The 18,973-nt window shown below is 42.4% G+C and overlaps 1 protein-coding gene across 4 annotated transcripts in view; it reads left to right on the forward strand.

Moving 5' to 3' along the window:
- The window catches only part of Plekha1 (pleckstrin homology domain containing A1), a 60,116-nt gene extending 54,898 nt beyond the window's left edge, over positions 1-5,218 (forward strand). For 2 of the 4 annotated variants that reach the window (XM_047552865.1, XM_047552866.1), the window contains 2 exons: positions 113-202; positions 2,740-5,217. In XM_047552865.1, coding sequence (XP_047408821.1) covers positions 113-202; positions 2,740-3,057 — 408 coding nt within the window. In that variant the 3' untranslated portion in view covers positions 3,058-5,217. Of the gene's footprint in view, positions 1-112; positions 203-1,424; positions 1,466-2,739 lie in introns of all 4 variants that reach the window. The other 2 variants (XM_047552867.1, XM_047552868.1) reach the window with 2 other exon arrangements.
- The last annotated feature ends 13,755 nt before the right edge of the window (positions 5,219-18,973 follow it).

Below are 18,973 nucleotides of genomic sequence, written 5' to 3' on the forward strand. Positions count from 1 at the left end.
AGAAGATGACTTTGTTGGTGATAGTATAAGTTACCAAAATAAATATGTTGGATTTATGGAAATAGAAGGTGAATATTAAGGAAAAATTAACCGAAGCCTTTCTCTCCTTTAGGCTGATAGCCCTGAAGAGATGCACAGTTGGATTAAAGCAGTGTCTGGCGCCATTGTAGCACAGCGGGGACCTGGCAGATCAGCATCTTCTGTAGGTTTCCTCTCTCTGGGGTGATAGTCCTATGAGTCCCTACACCCCGTCCAGTTGTTTTCCTTCATCTCCCCCTAATCCTTTTGGTTTCTTTCTTTTTTGAGATTTATTTGCATGTTAACTTTTAGACCAATTGGACTTGCAAAAAATAATACATTTCTAATTTCATGCTTCCTTGTAGTGTTACGTATACATAACTTTCTGTGCATTGTATTGTGTTAAATGCACAAGCAGGGCAACTAAAGAATAGACATTTTCTTGCTTTGTTTTAGCAATTTTTACTTGTCAGTAGGTCTGAATTTGGTATAATATGAAAGACTGAGTGTGGAATGTGACCTGATTGCAAAAGGCACCTTTAGCTCTAGCATTACAGTTTTGTGACATTTCAGTTTATTCTTTACTTCCCTAATTTCAATTAAAGTGTTTTGTTTTATTTTGGGTTTTTGGTTTTGGGGTTATTTTTTGGCTTAGCATGCCATAAGAATACTGACCAAACTGGAACCTTAAATGCAGTTTAGTGTTCCCATTCAGTATTTTCCATTTCACATTTTTATTTATTTTCTAGCAGGTTAATATAAAAACCTGCTTCAGAAAGCTACCACAATTATCTTTGGTAGCATGATAATAAAATTGAAGCAACTAAACTTTCTCAGTAGTAAGAAAAGTGTCTTTTATATATCATGTTCAAGTTTATCATAAGAATTAGATTTTGCTTTGGAATGCTTTGGCCGTTCATCTCTCATCTGAAAATTCTACTGAGAAATTAAAAAATGTGGTATCTTTAAATGTTCATTGTCAAGGGTAGAAAGTAGTCTAATATATAATATTATAGCTTTTTTTAGTTATCTAGAATCATCATATGTAATCTGTACTTTTAATATTTTTCCTACTAGTATTGTCTTTTAATGTCCTGGTAGTGATAATTACAGATAAGCAAATTCTACTTACATCCTTTTTGGAATGTCTTGAGAAGTCACTTTTGTGGATGTTAATTTTGTAACTGCCTTCATTTTATGTGACCCTTTCAGCAGTCAGCTATGAGATTCTCTGCAAAAACAATGTCTGTTGGGAAGAGGAAAAGCTGGAGAAGGGTGCTTGTGTTTTGTGCTTTGTGGTGGGGGCAAGTTGGACTATCTAGCTGTCACTGTCAGCACAACTTTTTCTTTTCCTCCCTCTCCCACGTATAGGTTAACTCTAATCTTAGCTTTGCACTGTGTTCCAGATGCGGCAGGCCAGAAGGCTGTCGAACCCTTGTATACAGAGGTATACATCAAGAACTGGTGAATGCAGCACGTATGTGGGCTCTCACGCAAACGTGCCTTCTTAGTAGAGGGCCTGACTCACTTACTACTTACAGCTGATTCTAGAAAGTTGAGTTCACTAAACTGCCTTTTGCAGTTGTCATGACTGACTTTGTCAACACTAACGCAAACTATTTCACTATAGTCATCAGGTTGAATGTGTATTTTTTTAAAAAGATTAAAAAATACAGCTTTACTAATGTAAAGGGACATTAAATTAGATTCTAAAAATTCACTTAACTGAATTGCTGCAAGAATTTCTATATTCGATGTATTTTAATATATTTTATACTACAACACTTGCAGTGTACCTTCGTTCCAATAATATATGCAAACCTTGCATGCATATACATTGAATAAACTGTAATTTGCATGGCATTTTAAATCTAGTGAAATTCAGCCATGTAATAGAACTCTTTTGTTTTGGTAATTTGTAGCACTTTGTTTTCAAAGCCACTGGTATCATAAATGAACACAACATACTAGGAAGTACATGGCACGATGCACTTAGAATGGTCATATTTAAAGATATATTCTGATTTGATCAAGTTAGAAGCATTTTAAAATTCACAATTGATGTTACTTCACCAATTTAAAAATGACTGTGTGCTCTTTCTTACCTTTAAAATCTTACACCATATGAATATATGACATACTCAAAACTAAATAAATGGAATTAGATAAAAACTGAAAAGAGTGTTTGCAGTGAAATTCAGGGAAGCAAACTAAATTTTGTCAGATTGTTAAGATAGAATATTTAAAAAATCTCGATTCCTAATTATCAGAGAAATTTATGACCTGGTATTTTCATGTTCTGCATTTTGCTTTTTATTTTTCTAAAATACTGGGATAATTCTCATTGTCAATTGAGAATATACTCTTAAATAAAAGGTAAAACTGGTAGGCTTCTTCTAAATACAGTTCAGTTGCAGTTGGAACACTGTCCTGGTTTAGACTGGCTAAGTCTTCAAAGTGTCATAAGCTGCCAAATTCAGCTTTGGTGACATAACTATTTTTTTAGTGGAAATAGTTGTTGGCTGTTGTTGCATTAAACTCACCTCTAAAAATGCATTTGCTTTGGGAAAGAACTTGCACATTTGTGCTGCATGGCTCATGCTTCTGCTTTGTGTGTGTGTGTGTTTGTGGTGTTTGTTTTTCAGAGAATCAAGTCTCACACTGAATCACTAAGCTTGTTGTTAATGACTGACTGTGTCTGACCATTCCTCCTCTTTCCAGGAGCATTCCCGCTGTCCTTCAGAGTCCAGACACACTGTCCGTCCTGCCAGCGCCACAGCAGCAGCCGCCTCACATTCCACAGCCTCTCGCAGCAACTCTCTGGTCTCAAGCTTTACCATGGAGAAGCGAGGATTTTACGAATCTCTTGCCAAGGTCAGGCCAGGGAACTTCAAGGTCCAGACTGTCTCTACAAGAGAACCAGCTTCCAAAGTGACTGAACAAGCTCTGCTAAAACCTCAAAGTAAAAACGGCCCTCAGGAAAAAGATGGTGACCCCGTGGACTTGGATGATGCAAGCCTTCCAGTCAGTGACGTATAAGATGGAAGCATGCAGGGCCTGCCACGTCCATCCTCAGTGTCCTTCATGAGGCTTCTAGCCAAAGATGATAAAGGGGGAGATGGGTTTTAATGTGTGTATTTACTGCCTCTCAGATGTACTCTTTGAAAGCTGGTAAACCAAGAATCTAGGGAGCGGCCAAACAAAATGTCACTTTTTTTCAGAAAGAGAAAAAAACCTGATTGTCTTCGTATCAACTATCTGAAGCTTTGTGTATTCTTATTTGGGTGGTAAAAATGTGTGTGTGATTTTTTTTTTTTTTTTTTTTTTTTTTTCCTAGTGACTTGACAGTTTAAATGTTTAACAACTTAAAAACATTAAAAATGCTTATTAATGATTTTGGTCATTTAAAAAAATGCTACTATGACTTCCTATTAAATATTGATATTTAAACATCATTATTGGTTAATATTATTGAATGAAATATTGCCAGATTAAGATTCCTAAGCTCATGATGTCTGTGGTGCTGCAGAATTTATACTGCAATGTGGACTGTTTTGAAATCATAATCATTTTTGATGCCCTGGATCTTGCAGTGAGTGGTAAGTTTTTCATAGAAGATATGATTTAGACACTTGGTAAGGAATGGGGGGTTGTACGGGGTGGATAGAGAAAAGGGGGAAATTAGAATTCAAACTATATCTTAGATATTTGTTTGAAAAAGCTTAGTCAGGACTTGGAGCTGTCAGTGCTTCTGTTCAGTGATGATCATTCGGTTGGAAATGTTGGAGAGATCTGATTTTCTTAACAAAATTTTGTAAATATTTCTCATCTCGGTATTTGGATTGGTGAAAGACCTCAACTTTATATGTGAAGATGTAACTGCCCTTGGTCATGAAATTGTGGCCTCTACTATTTTGTCAGTAATAACCTATATTCAAGTGCCTGTGTTTTTCCATCTTGTTTAAGAATATTTTGAGATTAATGTGCTCAAAAAGTCCTACATGATTGGCTTTAAACATTGAGATAAAACTTTGAGTAGCATAGTTTAATGTTAAATAAGATAGTATTTTATGTTAGAAATACCAGAATGCTGGTATTATACTTACCTGTGCAATATATATGTTTTAAAAAGCAATTTTGAATATACACTTAATCGTGGGGATGTCAAAAATACCAGCACCTCTCTAAAGAATCCTTAGTTTCAGGTGTTGAGCGAGAGACTGGTTTGAGAAAGCGCCGTTTTGCAGTTCAGTCTTAAACATTTGCTTTAAGGACACAGTCTTGAATTTCACATGCTGCTATTTTTATATTTTACCATTTTCCAGTACTGTTTTATTTTGAATTCATACATATCACCATTTCTCCTTTTTATTTTCTAAGATGACTTCTTGTCTGAGAGAGAGGAAAATTTTCTACTAGTGTGGTAAGGTCCAGAGCTTAAGATACATTATACTAGAATTATACAGTATCAGTTTAAAAAATCCAAATGCATAAGAATGCACCACTCACCTTTTTTATTCATAAGCTAATGTTTTTTAAAGTTATATTTAGATTTTTCTCTTTTGCACCTATATTTGAAAAGGACAGAATAAAAAGGTTTTAAATAATTACTTTTTTTTCTGCTGACCTACCCATTATAATGGCTCTTTCAAAAGAAAGCTTCTTTTTCACCGACACACCTAAGAAAACTTGTATAGACACTTTGCAATATTCAAGAGCCTGATGCTGTTTTCTTTGGTACAGCTTCCACATTGCATGTTCATTTTAGCATATTTTGGTATTGGTAATTTGATATATTTAATGGTGGCAAATATTAGCTCTATTTTGGGACTTTTTATAGAATTACCCTTGTTCAGTAGCATAGGAAAATGTTCTTGTGATTGTTAGGGTCTCCTAGTATTTATCTCAATTCTTTTATAGGTCTATGGAAATTATTTAATTATTTTGAAACTTACACTTTTCTTGTAAATATGTCACATCTGAAGTGTCAAAAAAATTACTTTGAATACCTTAATATTTGCTGCATTTTTTTTTTTTTTTTTTTTTTTTTTCTGTGTGTGTAACATGTCTTCTTTCAGAACGGGAACGTGTGCCTCCCAGTGTTTACTGTTACGTCTTTTATCTTTATATGTTGAACTGGTTGAACACTGTAATGACTTGAGAATAAACTGCTCAGAATTCATTCTAATTTACTTCTCATTCCGTTTGCTTCAGCTCTCCTATGAACAAGTAAATAGGACAAGTACAGAATGTACAATTTGTTTAATTGACTTGAATTTACATGTTTAAGGATAGTAATTATTTGTTAATTCTTGAAAGAATAAGAAACTTCAGATCTGTGAATTTGTTTTGTTTTTTTGGGGGGTGCCAGGGATTGAACTCGGGCACTCGATCACTGAGCCACATCCCCAGCCCTACTTTGTATTTTATTTAGAGACAGGGTCTGAGTTGCTTAGGGCCTCGCTTTTGCTGAGGCTGACTTTGAACCTGCTGTCCTCCCTCCTGAGCTGGGATTACAGGCTTGCGCCACTGACCGCGCCAGCAAGATCTGTGAATTTTTAAGGCATAGCTTCATGTGAAGTTGTATAGGGAAAGATCTCAGGGTTTGGGGAGTGGGGGAACTCCCAAGCAAATAATCACAAACAATCAGGGTTGCTCACAGTGCTTGCTTGCTGGTTAGAGGTGTGATTCTAGGCTTGAGGCTGAGGCCTTTTTATCCCAGGTGGGCCTTTGAGGTGCGCTTATTAAAAAACCATGGGCTGCCGCTGCTTGCAACCTGCCTTTTTTTTCCTTGGTTCTGGGGATTGAATTCGGGCACTCAACCACTGCGCCACATTCCCAGCCCTTTTTTGTATTTTATTTAGAGACAGGATCTCACTGAGTGACTTATGGCCTCCAACCTTTGCCAAGGCTGGCTTTAAACTTGGCGATCCTTCTGTCTCAGCCTCCCGAGCCACTGAGATTACAGGCATGTGCCAGGTGCCTAGTGACCTTGAGGTTTGATGAGTGTGTTTCACTTGTTAGAAACCCGTGGACGCTTTGCTTGATATTCCAATACGTAGCATTGAAAATGCTTTCAGAAAGGGGAATATTTAATATTTAATTTGGGAAGAGCTTTATTTCCAAGACTTTCTCTAGGTTTAGCAAACAGGTTTTAACTTTTTATTATTAGGTCTTAACTATCTGTCTGTTTATTTTTCTGGAAGATTAAGATTTTCTTTATCAAAAGTGCCATTGCCTGCATCGCTCATGTTCCCTTGTTCACATCCAGCCATGGGAGACGTTCACAACCTGAAAAGAATTTCTATCACATTTATCTGGAAAGCCCTCTCCTTGAAAGTGATTGGCCTTCTAGCATCTAGTGCTGTCTTCCCCTCTGGATCCCAGACATTTTATGTTTACCTTTTTGTTTGTGGTCTTTTATGGATAGTTTTTTTTTTTTTTTCTTCTGGTACCAGGGATTGAACCCAGAGGTGCTTAACCACTGAGCCACATCCCCAGTCTGTTTTTATTTTGAGACAGGTTCTCACTAAGTTGCTTAGGGTCTCAATAAATTACTGAGGCTGGCTTTGAATTTGCAATTCTCCTGCCTCAGTCTCCTGAGCCACTGGGATTACAGGTGTGTGCCATTGTGCCTGGCTGAATACATGGTTTTAATTTAAAGCTTATTCACAGACATATTTTGTCCATTTTTCAAAGAGTATCTACTTAAAACTGATGTGACTATTAAAATTTAACAGGCAGGCAAGGTAATCCCAGTGAGTCAAGAGACTGAGACAGGAGAATCCTGCTCAGGAGGCTGGAGCAGGAAAACGACTGAGCCCTGGAGATCGAGACCCTGCCTCTTCGAAAAAACAAAGAAAAGAAACTACATAAATCTGCTAACAGTTATTGAGATAGTACATATTTGTATCAGAAATGCAACAATTTAGCCGGACGCGTGGCGCATACCTGTAATCCCAGCAGGTATGCTGGAGGATCAGCAACTTAGTGAGACCCTGTCTTCTAAAAACAAAAAGTGTGTGTATGGGCGGGGGAGGTATCTGGGGATGTGGCTGAGTGGTTTAGTGTCCCTTGGTTCAACCCCTGGTACCTAAATAAATAAATAAATAAAAATGGGAATAGTGTTTTACTATTGCGTATTCATGGATAATAGCACCACCTTCTGGTTATCCCATTGCTAAACTTAAAAGTAATTTGGTGCCTGTTTCAGTTTCTTTTACCCAAAACAGAAAATTAAAGATAGGTGGTTGCTTAGGATAGTTTTGAAATTAATATGAAGTTTAAGCCACCATTTACAAATGACTTTTTCGGGGAGGAGTGTATCGAACCAAGGGGCACTTTACCTCTGAACTATATCCGCAGTTCTTTTTATTTTTTTACTTTGAAACAAGGTCTCACTAAGTTGCTGAGGGTGGCCTCAAATTTGTGATCCTCCTATCTGAACCTTCTGAGTTACTGGAATTACATGTAGGTATATACCACCATGCCCAGCTACAAATGAATTTTTAAATTTTATTGAAGGTACTTGTAGCTTCATATGTGGTTATAAAAAATATTTGAAATTTTGTATACCCTTTACTCAGTTTTTCCCATTGATAACACTGAAAAATTATAACACTGCAGTATTATAACCAGGATATTGACACCAGTGCAGTCAAGATACAGAACAACTCTGTCATCTCAAGGATCCCTCATTCTGGCCCTTTTATAGTCACATCCTTCTATTTTATGGTTTGGGAACAGACTTAGTTATTTGCCCAAAGTCACATTAGGTTTATAAGTACCAGAGTTTGGGCTTCTAACCCCTATGGTATTCCTGTCACCGTAAGAATCTTGAAAACTGCTTTGTTTAGATTACTAAAGGAGTTGAATTTCCACTCAGTCTTATTTTCAACATTTTCCAAGACCATAATATTTCTTTTTTTTTTTTTTTTTTTTTTGGTACCAGAGATAGAACCCAGGGGTGCTTAACCACTGAGCCATATCTCCAGCCCCTTTTAGTTTTTATTTTGAGGCAGTTTCACGAAGTTGCTGAGGTTGGCTTTGAACTTAAAAACCTCCTGCCAGGCTGGGGAGATAGCTCAGCTGGTAGAGTGCTTGCCTTGCAAGCACAAGGCCCTGAGTTCGATCCCCACTACCGGGGGGGAAAAAAAAACCTCCTTCCTGAGCCACTGGGATTAGTATCCTTTACTGTTAAGAACTTTTTTTTTTTTTTTAATGTACTGGGGATTGAACCCAGGGTGCTTTTAACACTGAGCTACATCTCCAGGACTTTTTTATTTTGGATTTTGAGACGGGGTCAAGTTGCTAAGGGTCTCACTTATTTGCTGAAGCTGGCCATAAACTTGCCGTATTTCCTGCCTCAACCTCCCGAGTCACTGGGACTACAGGTGTGCACCACCATACCCAGCTCAAGTAACTTTTAAGATGAGTAAGTATCTGATCATAACCTTCCTGAAAGATTTCATGCTCTGACATCTGACATTATATAAATTAATAAAGATCACCAGAATAAGTAAAATAATCAGATTAAAATGCCAAATTCTTGCAGAGGAAGTAGATGTAGAGATGGATTGTGAAGATAATCACTTGAGGGCAAGGGCGAGGTGTTCTGTGTGAGAAAGTTTTGACCCATTGAAGTCTGGTTCAAATCCAGGTCTTCAGCGCAGGACACACAGCATGCAGGAGGCCTGAGATGATGCAGCGCCCACAGGGATTTGCCTGAAGAAACAGTGCAATAGATGATAAAATCTAGCATGGAAAACTACAGTGTCATGGAAAAGTACACACCAGAGACTGATACCGGCAAGGAGGGATGGTGTGGGGGAGAGAAACCACACAGAGGAGAGGGCCTTTAGACAGTCCCAGGAGAGAAAAAGTACTTCTAAAGAACAGCCATATGAGATGAGGATCTTTAAATACCGCTTTAGCACTTGAAAGGTTCACACTGGTGCCTAAAATTGAAATCATTTTATTGAAGGTTTTTTGCCTTTTCCTCCCAAACTGTGGTACTTAAACGTCTCAGTCTAGGCTTCTGAAGGAGGAAGGGTGAGGGTGAGGTAGGGAATGTGGGGAACTTGCCATGACTTGGAAACCTACCCACATGAAGCCTTCTCTTTTTTTTCCTGCCTCTTTTTCGTACCTTTGTGATGTGACTATAACATATTCCCCGTGGAAACTTACTGCTGTTTCCATATAGGGGGTCTTTGGTCCTGGTAACATCTGCTCTTGGTAACTTCCCACTCATGGTCTTGGGTCAAGTTGTCACTTAGGCTATCCTTCCTTCCCAGTCTCCTTTGCCCGTTTATGTTTTTAAGGTTGAGAATCCTAGTGGGTCAGGTCTGAGGAGTGGGAGGAAGAGAGGCAGTAGGGTAATGAGAAGTGTTTTGTTCTGAACAAATAGAAGCATGTAGAAGCTATGAGCTGAGGTAACAGGTACACAGCTAAGTTGGCTTAGGGGAAAAAAGATGATTACAAGTCTTGATTGTAGTGTGTGTTAGGGTTGAGATGCCTGTCAGTCATCCAACTAGAAATGGCAGGCAGGCGAGCAGTTGGAGATACAAATTTGGAACTGAGAGAGTCCTTGGAATGGGAGTCTCCAATGTATTAGATGCTATTTAAAAGCATGAGACGGGATAAGATCACCAGTAGAGAGGGTAAATGTGAAAGAGGAAAAGAACATAGAATTGGGGTGGGTGGGGCTCTAACATGGAGAACTCTGAAGAAGAGGAAATAGTGGTGGGTGAGAAGGTCTGGCTCCCGGGCCAGTATGATGTCAAGAGCGTGTGCTGTCTTGGAAGCCAAGTGGATGTTGTGGGCGCAACTTAAGAACAGACCCATCACCACCACTGAGAGGTCCAAATTTGAGAGTCTTTATCTGCTGACTGTCTCACACCACGGCCAAATGGCTATTGGGAGAACAACCCCGAACTTAGGGTTGCAGGGTTTTTTTTTTTTGCAGCGGTTTTTATACCATCAATCAGTACATCAATCATAAGTGTCTGTTGCTATGATTTAACATTGCAAACTAACATCATGAGATCTAAAATCATTAGCTGAAGGGGAAGTGGGTCAAAACGACCTCAGTTGGGTGCAAGTTAAAGAATGGTTACTAACATCTAGACAATGGTTGCTGACATGGTACATTGTCCAAGAAAAATGGGAACCAAAACGAGAACAATTTCACATTATATAAGAATTGCCATTTTGTGTTGCCAAACATGCTATGCTAAGCAACTGTTGATGGGTACAGAGGCGGGGTATTCCCTCAGGAGGAGCATTTCCTACATGACATGGAGTCTCGGGGTAAAATGTAGTCTGTTTGGTTATTGCCCATGTAGCCTGGCCTATAACATTTCCATGGAGTCAAATATGTCACTTCGTCACATGAAGAGACTATCAAGGAGGAAGAGGGTGATCAGAAGTTTAGATGTTGCTCATAGGTGAAATTAAGAGGCAAATAAAGGCCCTTTGCCTTTGCAATGTGAAGGTCTTTGGTGATCTAGATAGGAGCAACTTTGAGAGAGTACTGGGGGAAAATAAAACCGAGGAGTTTTGCCCCAAGGGGAGCAGAAGAATGGAATGATCATTACTGCTCTCAAGAGCCCAACCTGGTGCAGTGGCACTTGCCTGTAGTCCCAGCAACTCTGGAGGCTGAGGCAGAAGGATCACAAGTTCAAGTCCATCTGGGGCAACTTAGAAAGACCCTGCCTCTAAAACTAAAAAGGACAGGGGATGTGACTCAATGGTGGAGTGCTTCTGAGTTCAATCCCTAGTACCAATAAAAACGGAAATAGAGTCAGGTGCAGTGGTGCAGGCCTGTAATCCCAGCGGTTCAGGAGGCTGAGGCAGGAGGATCGCGAGTTCAAAGCCAGCCTCAGCAACTTAGGGAGGCCCTAAGCAACTCAGTGAGACCCTGCCTCTAAATAAATGGCAAAAAAAGAAGGGGCTGGGGATATGGCTCAGTTGGTAGAGTGCCTGCCTTGTGAGCATAAGGCCCTGGGTTCAATCCCCAGCACCGCAAAAAAAAAAAAAAAAAAAAAATCGCAAAAAAGGGCTGGGGATGTGACTCAGTGGTTGAGGGCCCCCGAGTTCAATCCCTAGTACCAGAAAGGAAAGGAAAGTGGGGAAAAAGTACCGCTCGGCTTATTCAGTGCAGATGTTTATCTGGGGTGGGAAGTCTATTTGCCTGTAGTTTCAGTGAGTGAGGAAACAGAATCCTCAACTATGAGATGGGGAAGGGGATGCGAGAGGTTCCATGAGAGCATAGAAGGTGTGACACTGCCTAGGAGCGGGGAGAGGAGTGGACTGGGGACGTGGGGAATACCCGGGCAGCCTGAGCTGGCTGAGCACTGGTCAGGAGTTAGAGTTGGGGGGTGAGAGTCCCAACGGCGACGGGAGTCCTCCATGTTCCCCACTGAGCAAAATGCTGGCTTTGGGCTGAGACAGAAATATTTAATCAGGTTAAAGAAGTATCCAACTATATCTTGGTTTTTTAAATGAAGAATGGTGGTTAAATTTTGTCCTGTTGATAAGGGACAGACGGATATGAACGGCAGGGACCTGAGGTTAAGAGCATAATTGTATAAACGGGCCCACTGCACAGAACCCCACCTGCTTTCACTTTAAAAGGCAGTTTACTGCAGCCCTGGCTCAAGCCAACAGGACGGGTTACGGTCCTCAGCAAACCATCTGCCATCTGCAGGAGTAGTGCAGGCCCCAAATGCCAATGATAAGAGCACAAACTACCATGGGGTGGGGGCGCCAGGCTTTGTGACCCTTGCACAGACCAGATCCCAGAACTCAGGGAGAAAAGACAGTCCCCTAATCATACCATCTGTAAGAACAGCTTCCAATAGAACCAGTTAGAGCCAAAGTGACCTAGAGTTGTCACGGCAGTGGGGACTTGAAAGTCTGATGTCATCCTGCTGTCGGAAGTCAAGAGGTGGACCTGGGTGGGACTCTGGAAACTTCCCTGGAACCCCAAGGCAGGAGAGGTGTGCTGTCCCTCTCCTCTGAGGGTGTCCCTTTCCCCTTTCCCATCCCTCCGATACACTCCCGCCTCAGACATGTCTGAAATCTTTCTGGCCTGATTGCAAGAATCCTCGTGAAGCGGGGCTCTGAGCTGCCTCAGTTCACAGAAGACCCTAACCTAACATTGAATCGTCAGTATCTGTGGAAATTATCTTTTTTTCCTTCTTAGGGTGAATTAATTTGGTGAAAAATATTAATCCATTTCCAAATACTTAATCGTTAATTTCTGACTAAACCCCATTTGGTCAGGTTTTGTTTTGTTTTGGTATGTGTGGTACTGGCAATTGAACCTAGAACCTCACACATGCTAGGCAAGCTCTCTACCACTGAGCTACACTCCCTGCCCTTTTCATTTCATTCTGAGACAGTCTTACTAAGTTGCCCAGGCTGGCCTTGAACTTGTGATCCTCTTCCATCTGCCTCCGAGTGGTCACAGAGGTATGTTACCTTGCCTGACTCTTATTATTTTTTTTTAAATATACTAATTGATTCATTTTGCTATTTGTTGGGGATTTTTGCATAAATATGTGATATGGGTCTGTTTTTCTTTTATACAAGTCTAATCTTTGTAGGTTTTTTTGTCTTTTCTTTTTTTAGTGCCAGAAATTGAACCCATCAGCTCTTCACCACTGAGCCACATCCCCAGTCATTTTTTGTATTTGCTTTTGAGACAGGGTCTCCCTAAGTTGCTGAGGCTGGCTTTGAACTTAAGATCCTCTTGCCTCAGCCTCCCAAACTGCTGGAATTACAGGCGTGTGCCACCCTGCCTGGCTCTTTGTAGTGTTGTGGGGCACAACTTAAGAACAGACCCATCACCACTGAGAAGTCCAAATTGGAGAGTCTTATTAGCTGGTCGGCTGACTATGTCACACAATGCCCCAAAAATAGCTAATGGGAAAACAGCCCTGACCGTAGGGTTGCAGGGGTTTTTATACTATCAGTCAGTACATCAATCATAAGTGTCTGTTGCTATGATTTAAAACTACAAACTAATATCATGGGATCTAAAATCATAAGCAGAAGGGGAAGTGGGTCAAAATGACCTTAGTTGGGTGCAAGTTAAAGAATGGTTACTAACATCTAGACAATCATTGCTAACATGGTATATTGTCCAAGAAAAGTAGGAACCAAAAAGAGAACAATTTTACATTATACAAGTATTGCCATTTTGTGTTACCAAACATGCTATGCTAAGCAACTGTTGATGGCCAGATGTTCCCACAGGAGAAGCATTTCCTACGTGACATGGAGTCTCAGGGTAAGATGGAGTCTGGTCATTGCCCATGTAGACTGGCTTTTAACATTTCCATGGAATCAAATATGTCAAACATCACAGGTTTGTGGTGTTATACTAGTCTCATGGGAAAAACTCGTGGGGTGTTCTTTTAAGCTAACCCAGAACAGCTTTAAGAAAATTGGAATTAACCGCTTTTTAAAGTTTGTGAACTTTCCCTATAAAACTTTTTGGATCTGGAGTTCTTTTGAGTAGATGCCTCTGACAACTTCCTCATTTTCTCTATGAAAGTTGATGTGCTTAGATTTTCTGTCTGTTCTGTGGTAGGATAGAAGGAATAAGAAATAAGTAGAAAGGAGATATAAAGGAAGGACAAGGAAAACAGATTTTAATTCAGAAGTTCCACATATTTTCCCTGGCCCATGACTCTGAGCCTGTCTCCCTTCCAGACCGGTCACTCCCAAATTCCTGGAAAATATGTAAGTCTACCTGTGCACTGCTAATTAACCCTAATAAATAGATTAAACAGAGATAATATCTTGAGGAACCTATAATTTAGGGGACTTTCATTATCTGATTGTTGATTAGATAATGAATACCACATCAGCCTGAGATCCAGAGATCAACCAGAAATTGTCTGAGATCATGAGACTATTATCTTTCATATCTACATTTCCATACCCATCCCTCACCAAGTTTCCTTTAAGAGTTGGGAACCCCCAAAACGCACCTTTCTCCCCATTCTCTCTTATATGCATAGTTCTTGGTTTATCCCCAACGTGTCTCTCTTGGGATGCCCGCATTCTCCCTTGAACATGCATCTATCTACTTCCCTAAATAAACTTCTGTCTGCGCCTCTTATTGGTGCATGCTGAAATTCTTTTCTGTCATGTATGCCAAGAATACCCCTGGGCCTGAGTCAAGTTCCCCCTTCTCTCCAGGAACTCCTCAGACCTTTCTTTGAAGTCATCTCTTCTAGGGTTAGTTTGATAAACTATACTCCAAGAAAATTATGCCTTCTATCTAAGTGTTTATTGTGTTTGCATGAAGCTGAGCATAATATACAGATCTTTTTGTGGTTGTTTTTAGTGCGGAGGTTGGGGGGAACCCAGGGTCTCAGGCAGGCCAGGCAAGTGCTCTCCCCGTGAGCCATAAGTACCCCCGCCCTACAGTTCTTATTTAAAGAGAAACACATGAGCCAGGGGTGGGACACAACTGTTAATCCCAGGGACCAGAGGCCGGGGCCAGGAGGATCGCCAGTTAAAACCAGCTTCAGCAATTTACCGAGAACGTGTCTCAAGATAAAATTTTAAAAGAACCAGGGATAGGGCACTTGCCCAGCATACACGGGACCCTGGGTTTAATCCCCAGCACCACAAAAAAAAAAAAGAGAAGAAAATTCAGTATGATCCCAGGAGAACATGTTTTGGTCCCCATTTGAGAAACACCCTAACTTCCTGGCTTGTCCTCAGGGCCCTTCCCTGTCCACCTCCTCACTGCGGAGAGGGCATCTGCCTGCGTCCGAATCCACGGCAGTCCAACCCAACTGTACTGTTTCCTGAACTTCCCACCTCCCTGCCCTTGTTCTCCCTGTTCCCTCGGCCTGGAATGCCGCTTTTCTCATAATCGTTGCCTGCCTGTTAATTCCACCCATCTTTCAATTCTCACCAAAATGCAACCTTCTCCTTGAGGCGTTGAAATTGCTCCCATTTCCTCTGCATGGGAGAGACCCTGACACCGGATTCCTGATCCTCCTCTTTCTCTGCCTGTGTTCTGTTCGGTTTGCTCTTAAACGCTGGGCTGACTAAATAGCTTTCCTCTCTCTGCTGCAGTCCCTTTTAAAGGTGAATGACTTCAAAATTTGGAAGAGATTAGAAAATGGAAACAGCCCAAGTCAGCTCTTGGTTGATTAGATTGGCCCAAAGTCGAATTGAGTAAAATGGGAAGCAAAATTCGAACATCCTGGAGGTAATGGGTAGGTCAGATGTGACCACGGCGGCAGCAGCGGAGGGTCAGCCCTTTCATACTTGAGTATTCAATTTTACACTGAATTTCAGGCGGCTCACAATCACCCCGTGGCTGCCTCAAAGCCTACAGTGAGAGAAACGAAGCGCTGTCCCCCACCCATGCAGTGGCTCTCCAGGTGTGTCCCGCGACCACCAGCATCAACATCACCTGAGAACTTGCTGCAGATGCAGTTATGGGTCCCATTCCAGTCCTATGGTGTCATCTCTGGGGAAGGACCAGCAATCTGTTTTAGCAAGCCTTCAAGGTGAACGAGTCCCTGCACTAAAGTGTCCATCGCATGTAACAGGTTAACTTCTCTCCTATGCATCTAGAATGGCACTATTACACAGCATCCTTAGGAGAGCTGAGAAGATGGTCACCCCCTCATTGTGTGTCCTGTGCTTCAAATGAGGACCCCACTGAAGAAGGCGCCTGCGTGGACCTGCTCTGACCAGGTGGACTTGAAACAGGTTGGAATGAAAAGTGTTCCTTGTCTGATAGTCTCGATGGAATAGAACAGTTTGGTCAGGCATTTTTTTCCCAATCCCCTGGGGAAGATGTTTTTCTTAAATGTCATTTCCTTCTCTTCCCCCACTCCCAAGCTTTTCCCTAATCGGTTCCCCTTGCTCTTTCCCATGGCAGCATTATAAATTCCAAAGAAAGCTACCGCAGGGCCTCTCCCCAGCTCAGCATGTAACATGTCCATCTGAAAAAACATACAGATGATGGTCGCAGGAGGTCCAGGTTCCCCTTGAAGTGATGATCAGGCCACAGGAGGCTTGGAGAGGGAGGCAGAGGAGGTGCCAGTGCTTTTTGGAGCAGGCTACTGAAGACTTCCTCCTGCCTTTAATCCCACCGCCTCCCTCCTTCCTCTCATAAAAGCTCTTTGCACGCTTACCCCTCAAGATGGAGATCTGAGACCGGAAATGTCTCCTCCACCTTCCTCCCGGCTGGCTTTGAATAAGCCTGCTTTCCTTCACCATCCTCAGTCTCCCAAGCTTTAGTGGAGAGACCAGAAGTAGAACATCAAAACCTTCCTTCCCAGCAACATTTTATATGGAGATAAAATTTTATCAGAAATTGAGGAAAAAATGCTTACTACATATAAACACTGATTTAATGCTAAGCTTCCTGAAAAGGAAAACATGGAATTCTATAGTAGTCATTGATAGAGCGAAACCTATCACTTTTTTGGGTACTGAAACTTCCAGGCATTAAATGTTCAGAAACTTGCCATGTGGGTTGTGCTGCAGGTGACCTGGGTAACCTGGGGACTGAGGCCCTGTGCAGTTCCTGTAGAGGATGGGAAGTTCCTCAGTCTTCCGTTATTGCCCTGTAGAACCAGAACAGTCTGTGGAGCATGATTCTGTGGAAAGGAGCACCCTCTGCCTCCCTGACTCCTCGGCCACCCCTGCTCCTGCTGCCCTTCCCTTCCCCAGGGACTCTGTGCCCTCAGGAACACACAGTCACTGTGGCCATCCATGTACTATATTTTGTTTGCTTTCTTCCTTTGCAACATCAAAAATTTGTTTGGGTTGAAAAAGAAGTCTTTTTTTTTTTCTGATTTTAAGTGAACACATAATTGTGGGACATTCACAAAAGCAACAAGAAATAAAATAACCTGTCATCTTACCACCAAGAAATGGCCTGCGCTGACATTTCAGTGATTACCCTCCCAAGCCTTTCAGTACTGTGTGTGTGTACAGGTGTTCCAGTCCTTGTAAACAAGACAAATGTCACATGCCACACGCTGAAACTGGAGTTTTGAGATTAGACTAGATTCCCTGCTTCGCCGGTTTCCTCTGGGTTCTGTCTTGCAAATTTTGAAGAATAAAATCCATGGACAATCACGAAGGGAAGAGTAAATGAAGCAGAGTTTATTTAAGCTAGATGAGAGATATCCCCTGGCATGAGGGTGAGGGAGACAGCAGGAAAACCCATCTTGGTGTGCTGGCTGAGGAGCTTATACATGGTTCTGGGTAGAGCGTGGAGCAAAGTCTTTGTAAAACAGGCATTGCAAACAGCACCAAAATCATCGATCAAAATCTATGTAAAACAGGCACTGGAGAAGTAGCAAGGCCCCTGCCTTCCTAGAACTTCCACCTAGGTTCACCCCAATCTTCCTGTTTTCCCACCTCTGGGACAAAAGTGTTGGCTGGAGGAGTTCCCACTGGGGAGCCTAAAGGTCTTTTACATTTGAAATGGGCCATGGTGGTGCTCATTAATACGTCTATGGTTAGCCTCCAGGTGCGGTTTCTGCATTTGAACGGGACCTCAGTTGGGGCCATCGCTTCAGATGGCTGACCACTGGCTATTCTTATTCAACAGCGCAGTAAAAGCAAAGACCCCTGGGCTCCTTTCACTCGGTTCTGCTGTCTCTGTGCTTAGCTACATCTCCACACAGCCAAAGGTACACATGGGGGATCTTGTCGTCCCTGTTGTTCTGTAGCCTGTCAGTAATTTGGGCTGCTATTGAAGGGTTATGGAAAATAATATCCCTGCAACACAGCCCCTAAAGAAAAATGGAGAGAGGCGCAGTTCCTGAGGACGGAGGGGAAACTAGCCAAGGAACAATGGCCCTGGGGAAAGGGGTGGATACTGAATGCTGGGCTCTAAACCGTGACCTTCCCCCATGGCTAATTAGTCCTAAATGGAAGCACAGCAAATACCAGTGGGCAAGATTTGAGTACTCATCCCTGGGATCTGGACTCTTATCTCCCCAGACAACACAGAGTTTCAACCTTTTTAAAACTACCTTCCTACATTAAAGTTTCAACCTGTTCAACTAGTCCCTGCCGGTCAGGACTGCACGTGCACGGTTTCCAGTGATTACCACATTGCACCCTCTAAAACCAACATCCCCCCTGTTACTGAGGGCCACTTTCCCATCCGGAAAGTGGACAGAATGGCGCCGAATCTGCGAAGGAATAAAGCTTCTCTGAGTCCGTGGAGGTCTGCCTCCCGTCCTTCCGCGCTTACAGGTGTAACAAAGTACTTTAGATGGGGTCCTTTTTAAACCGCAGAAATCTGTTGCTCACAGTTCTGGATCGGGGGCGTCTAAGATGGATTCGCTCTCAGACTCGGTGAGGCCTCGCGCGGCGTCGGAGAGGCTGGCTGTCGCGGGGTCCTCCGCTGGAAGGGGTGCAGGAGCCCACTCCCCTCTCTTCTGAATGCCCTGACCTCCCGACTCAATCGCTTCCCCGAGGAGCCGCCTCGGAGGGCTGTCACACTAGGGTGTCAGGAGTCCCAGGGATTTGCGGGGTGTGCAAGCAAACACGTGCTCAAAAGTGGGAGAGCAAGGCAGACCTTCATTGTGCCGGAAGAGCGTGCCTGGGCGCCTGGCCAGCGCTCCGCCAGGCCGCCCCCTGTCCCTATACATCGGGCAGCGCACCCTTCGCCCTGATTGGAGGACTCGGGTGCAATCTACGCGATTGGCTAGTTTCAGAATTAGGCGGGCAAAAAGAAAAGGTTTTAATTGAAATGACCACAATTGGATCCAACTAGGGCTGAATACTTGAAAATGGACCACCAGACTTTCTACTTCTCATAAGGGGACGCCACGTTCGGATCACAGCCCTAGCTGTGTTTGGTGACTGTATGGACAGATGATTCTCCCCACTAGGGATCTCCCAGCTAATTGCCTTTGGGGAAGGAGCTTTGCTGCACTCAGGGGAGGAC

The sequence above is a fragment of the Sciurus carolinensis genome, chromosome 5 (assembly GCF_902686445.1).
Source record: "Sciurus carolinensis chromosome 5, mSciCar1.2, whole genome shotgun sequence".
Lineage (NCBI taxonomy): Eukaryota > Metazoa > Chordata > Mammalia > Rodentia > Sciuridae > Sciurus > Sciurus carolinensis.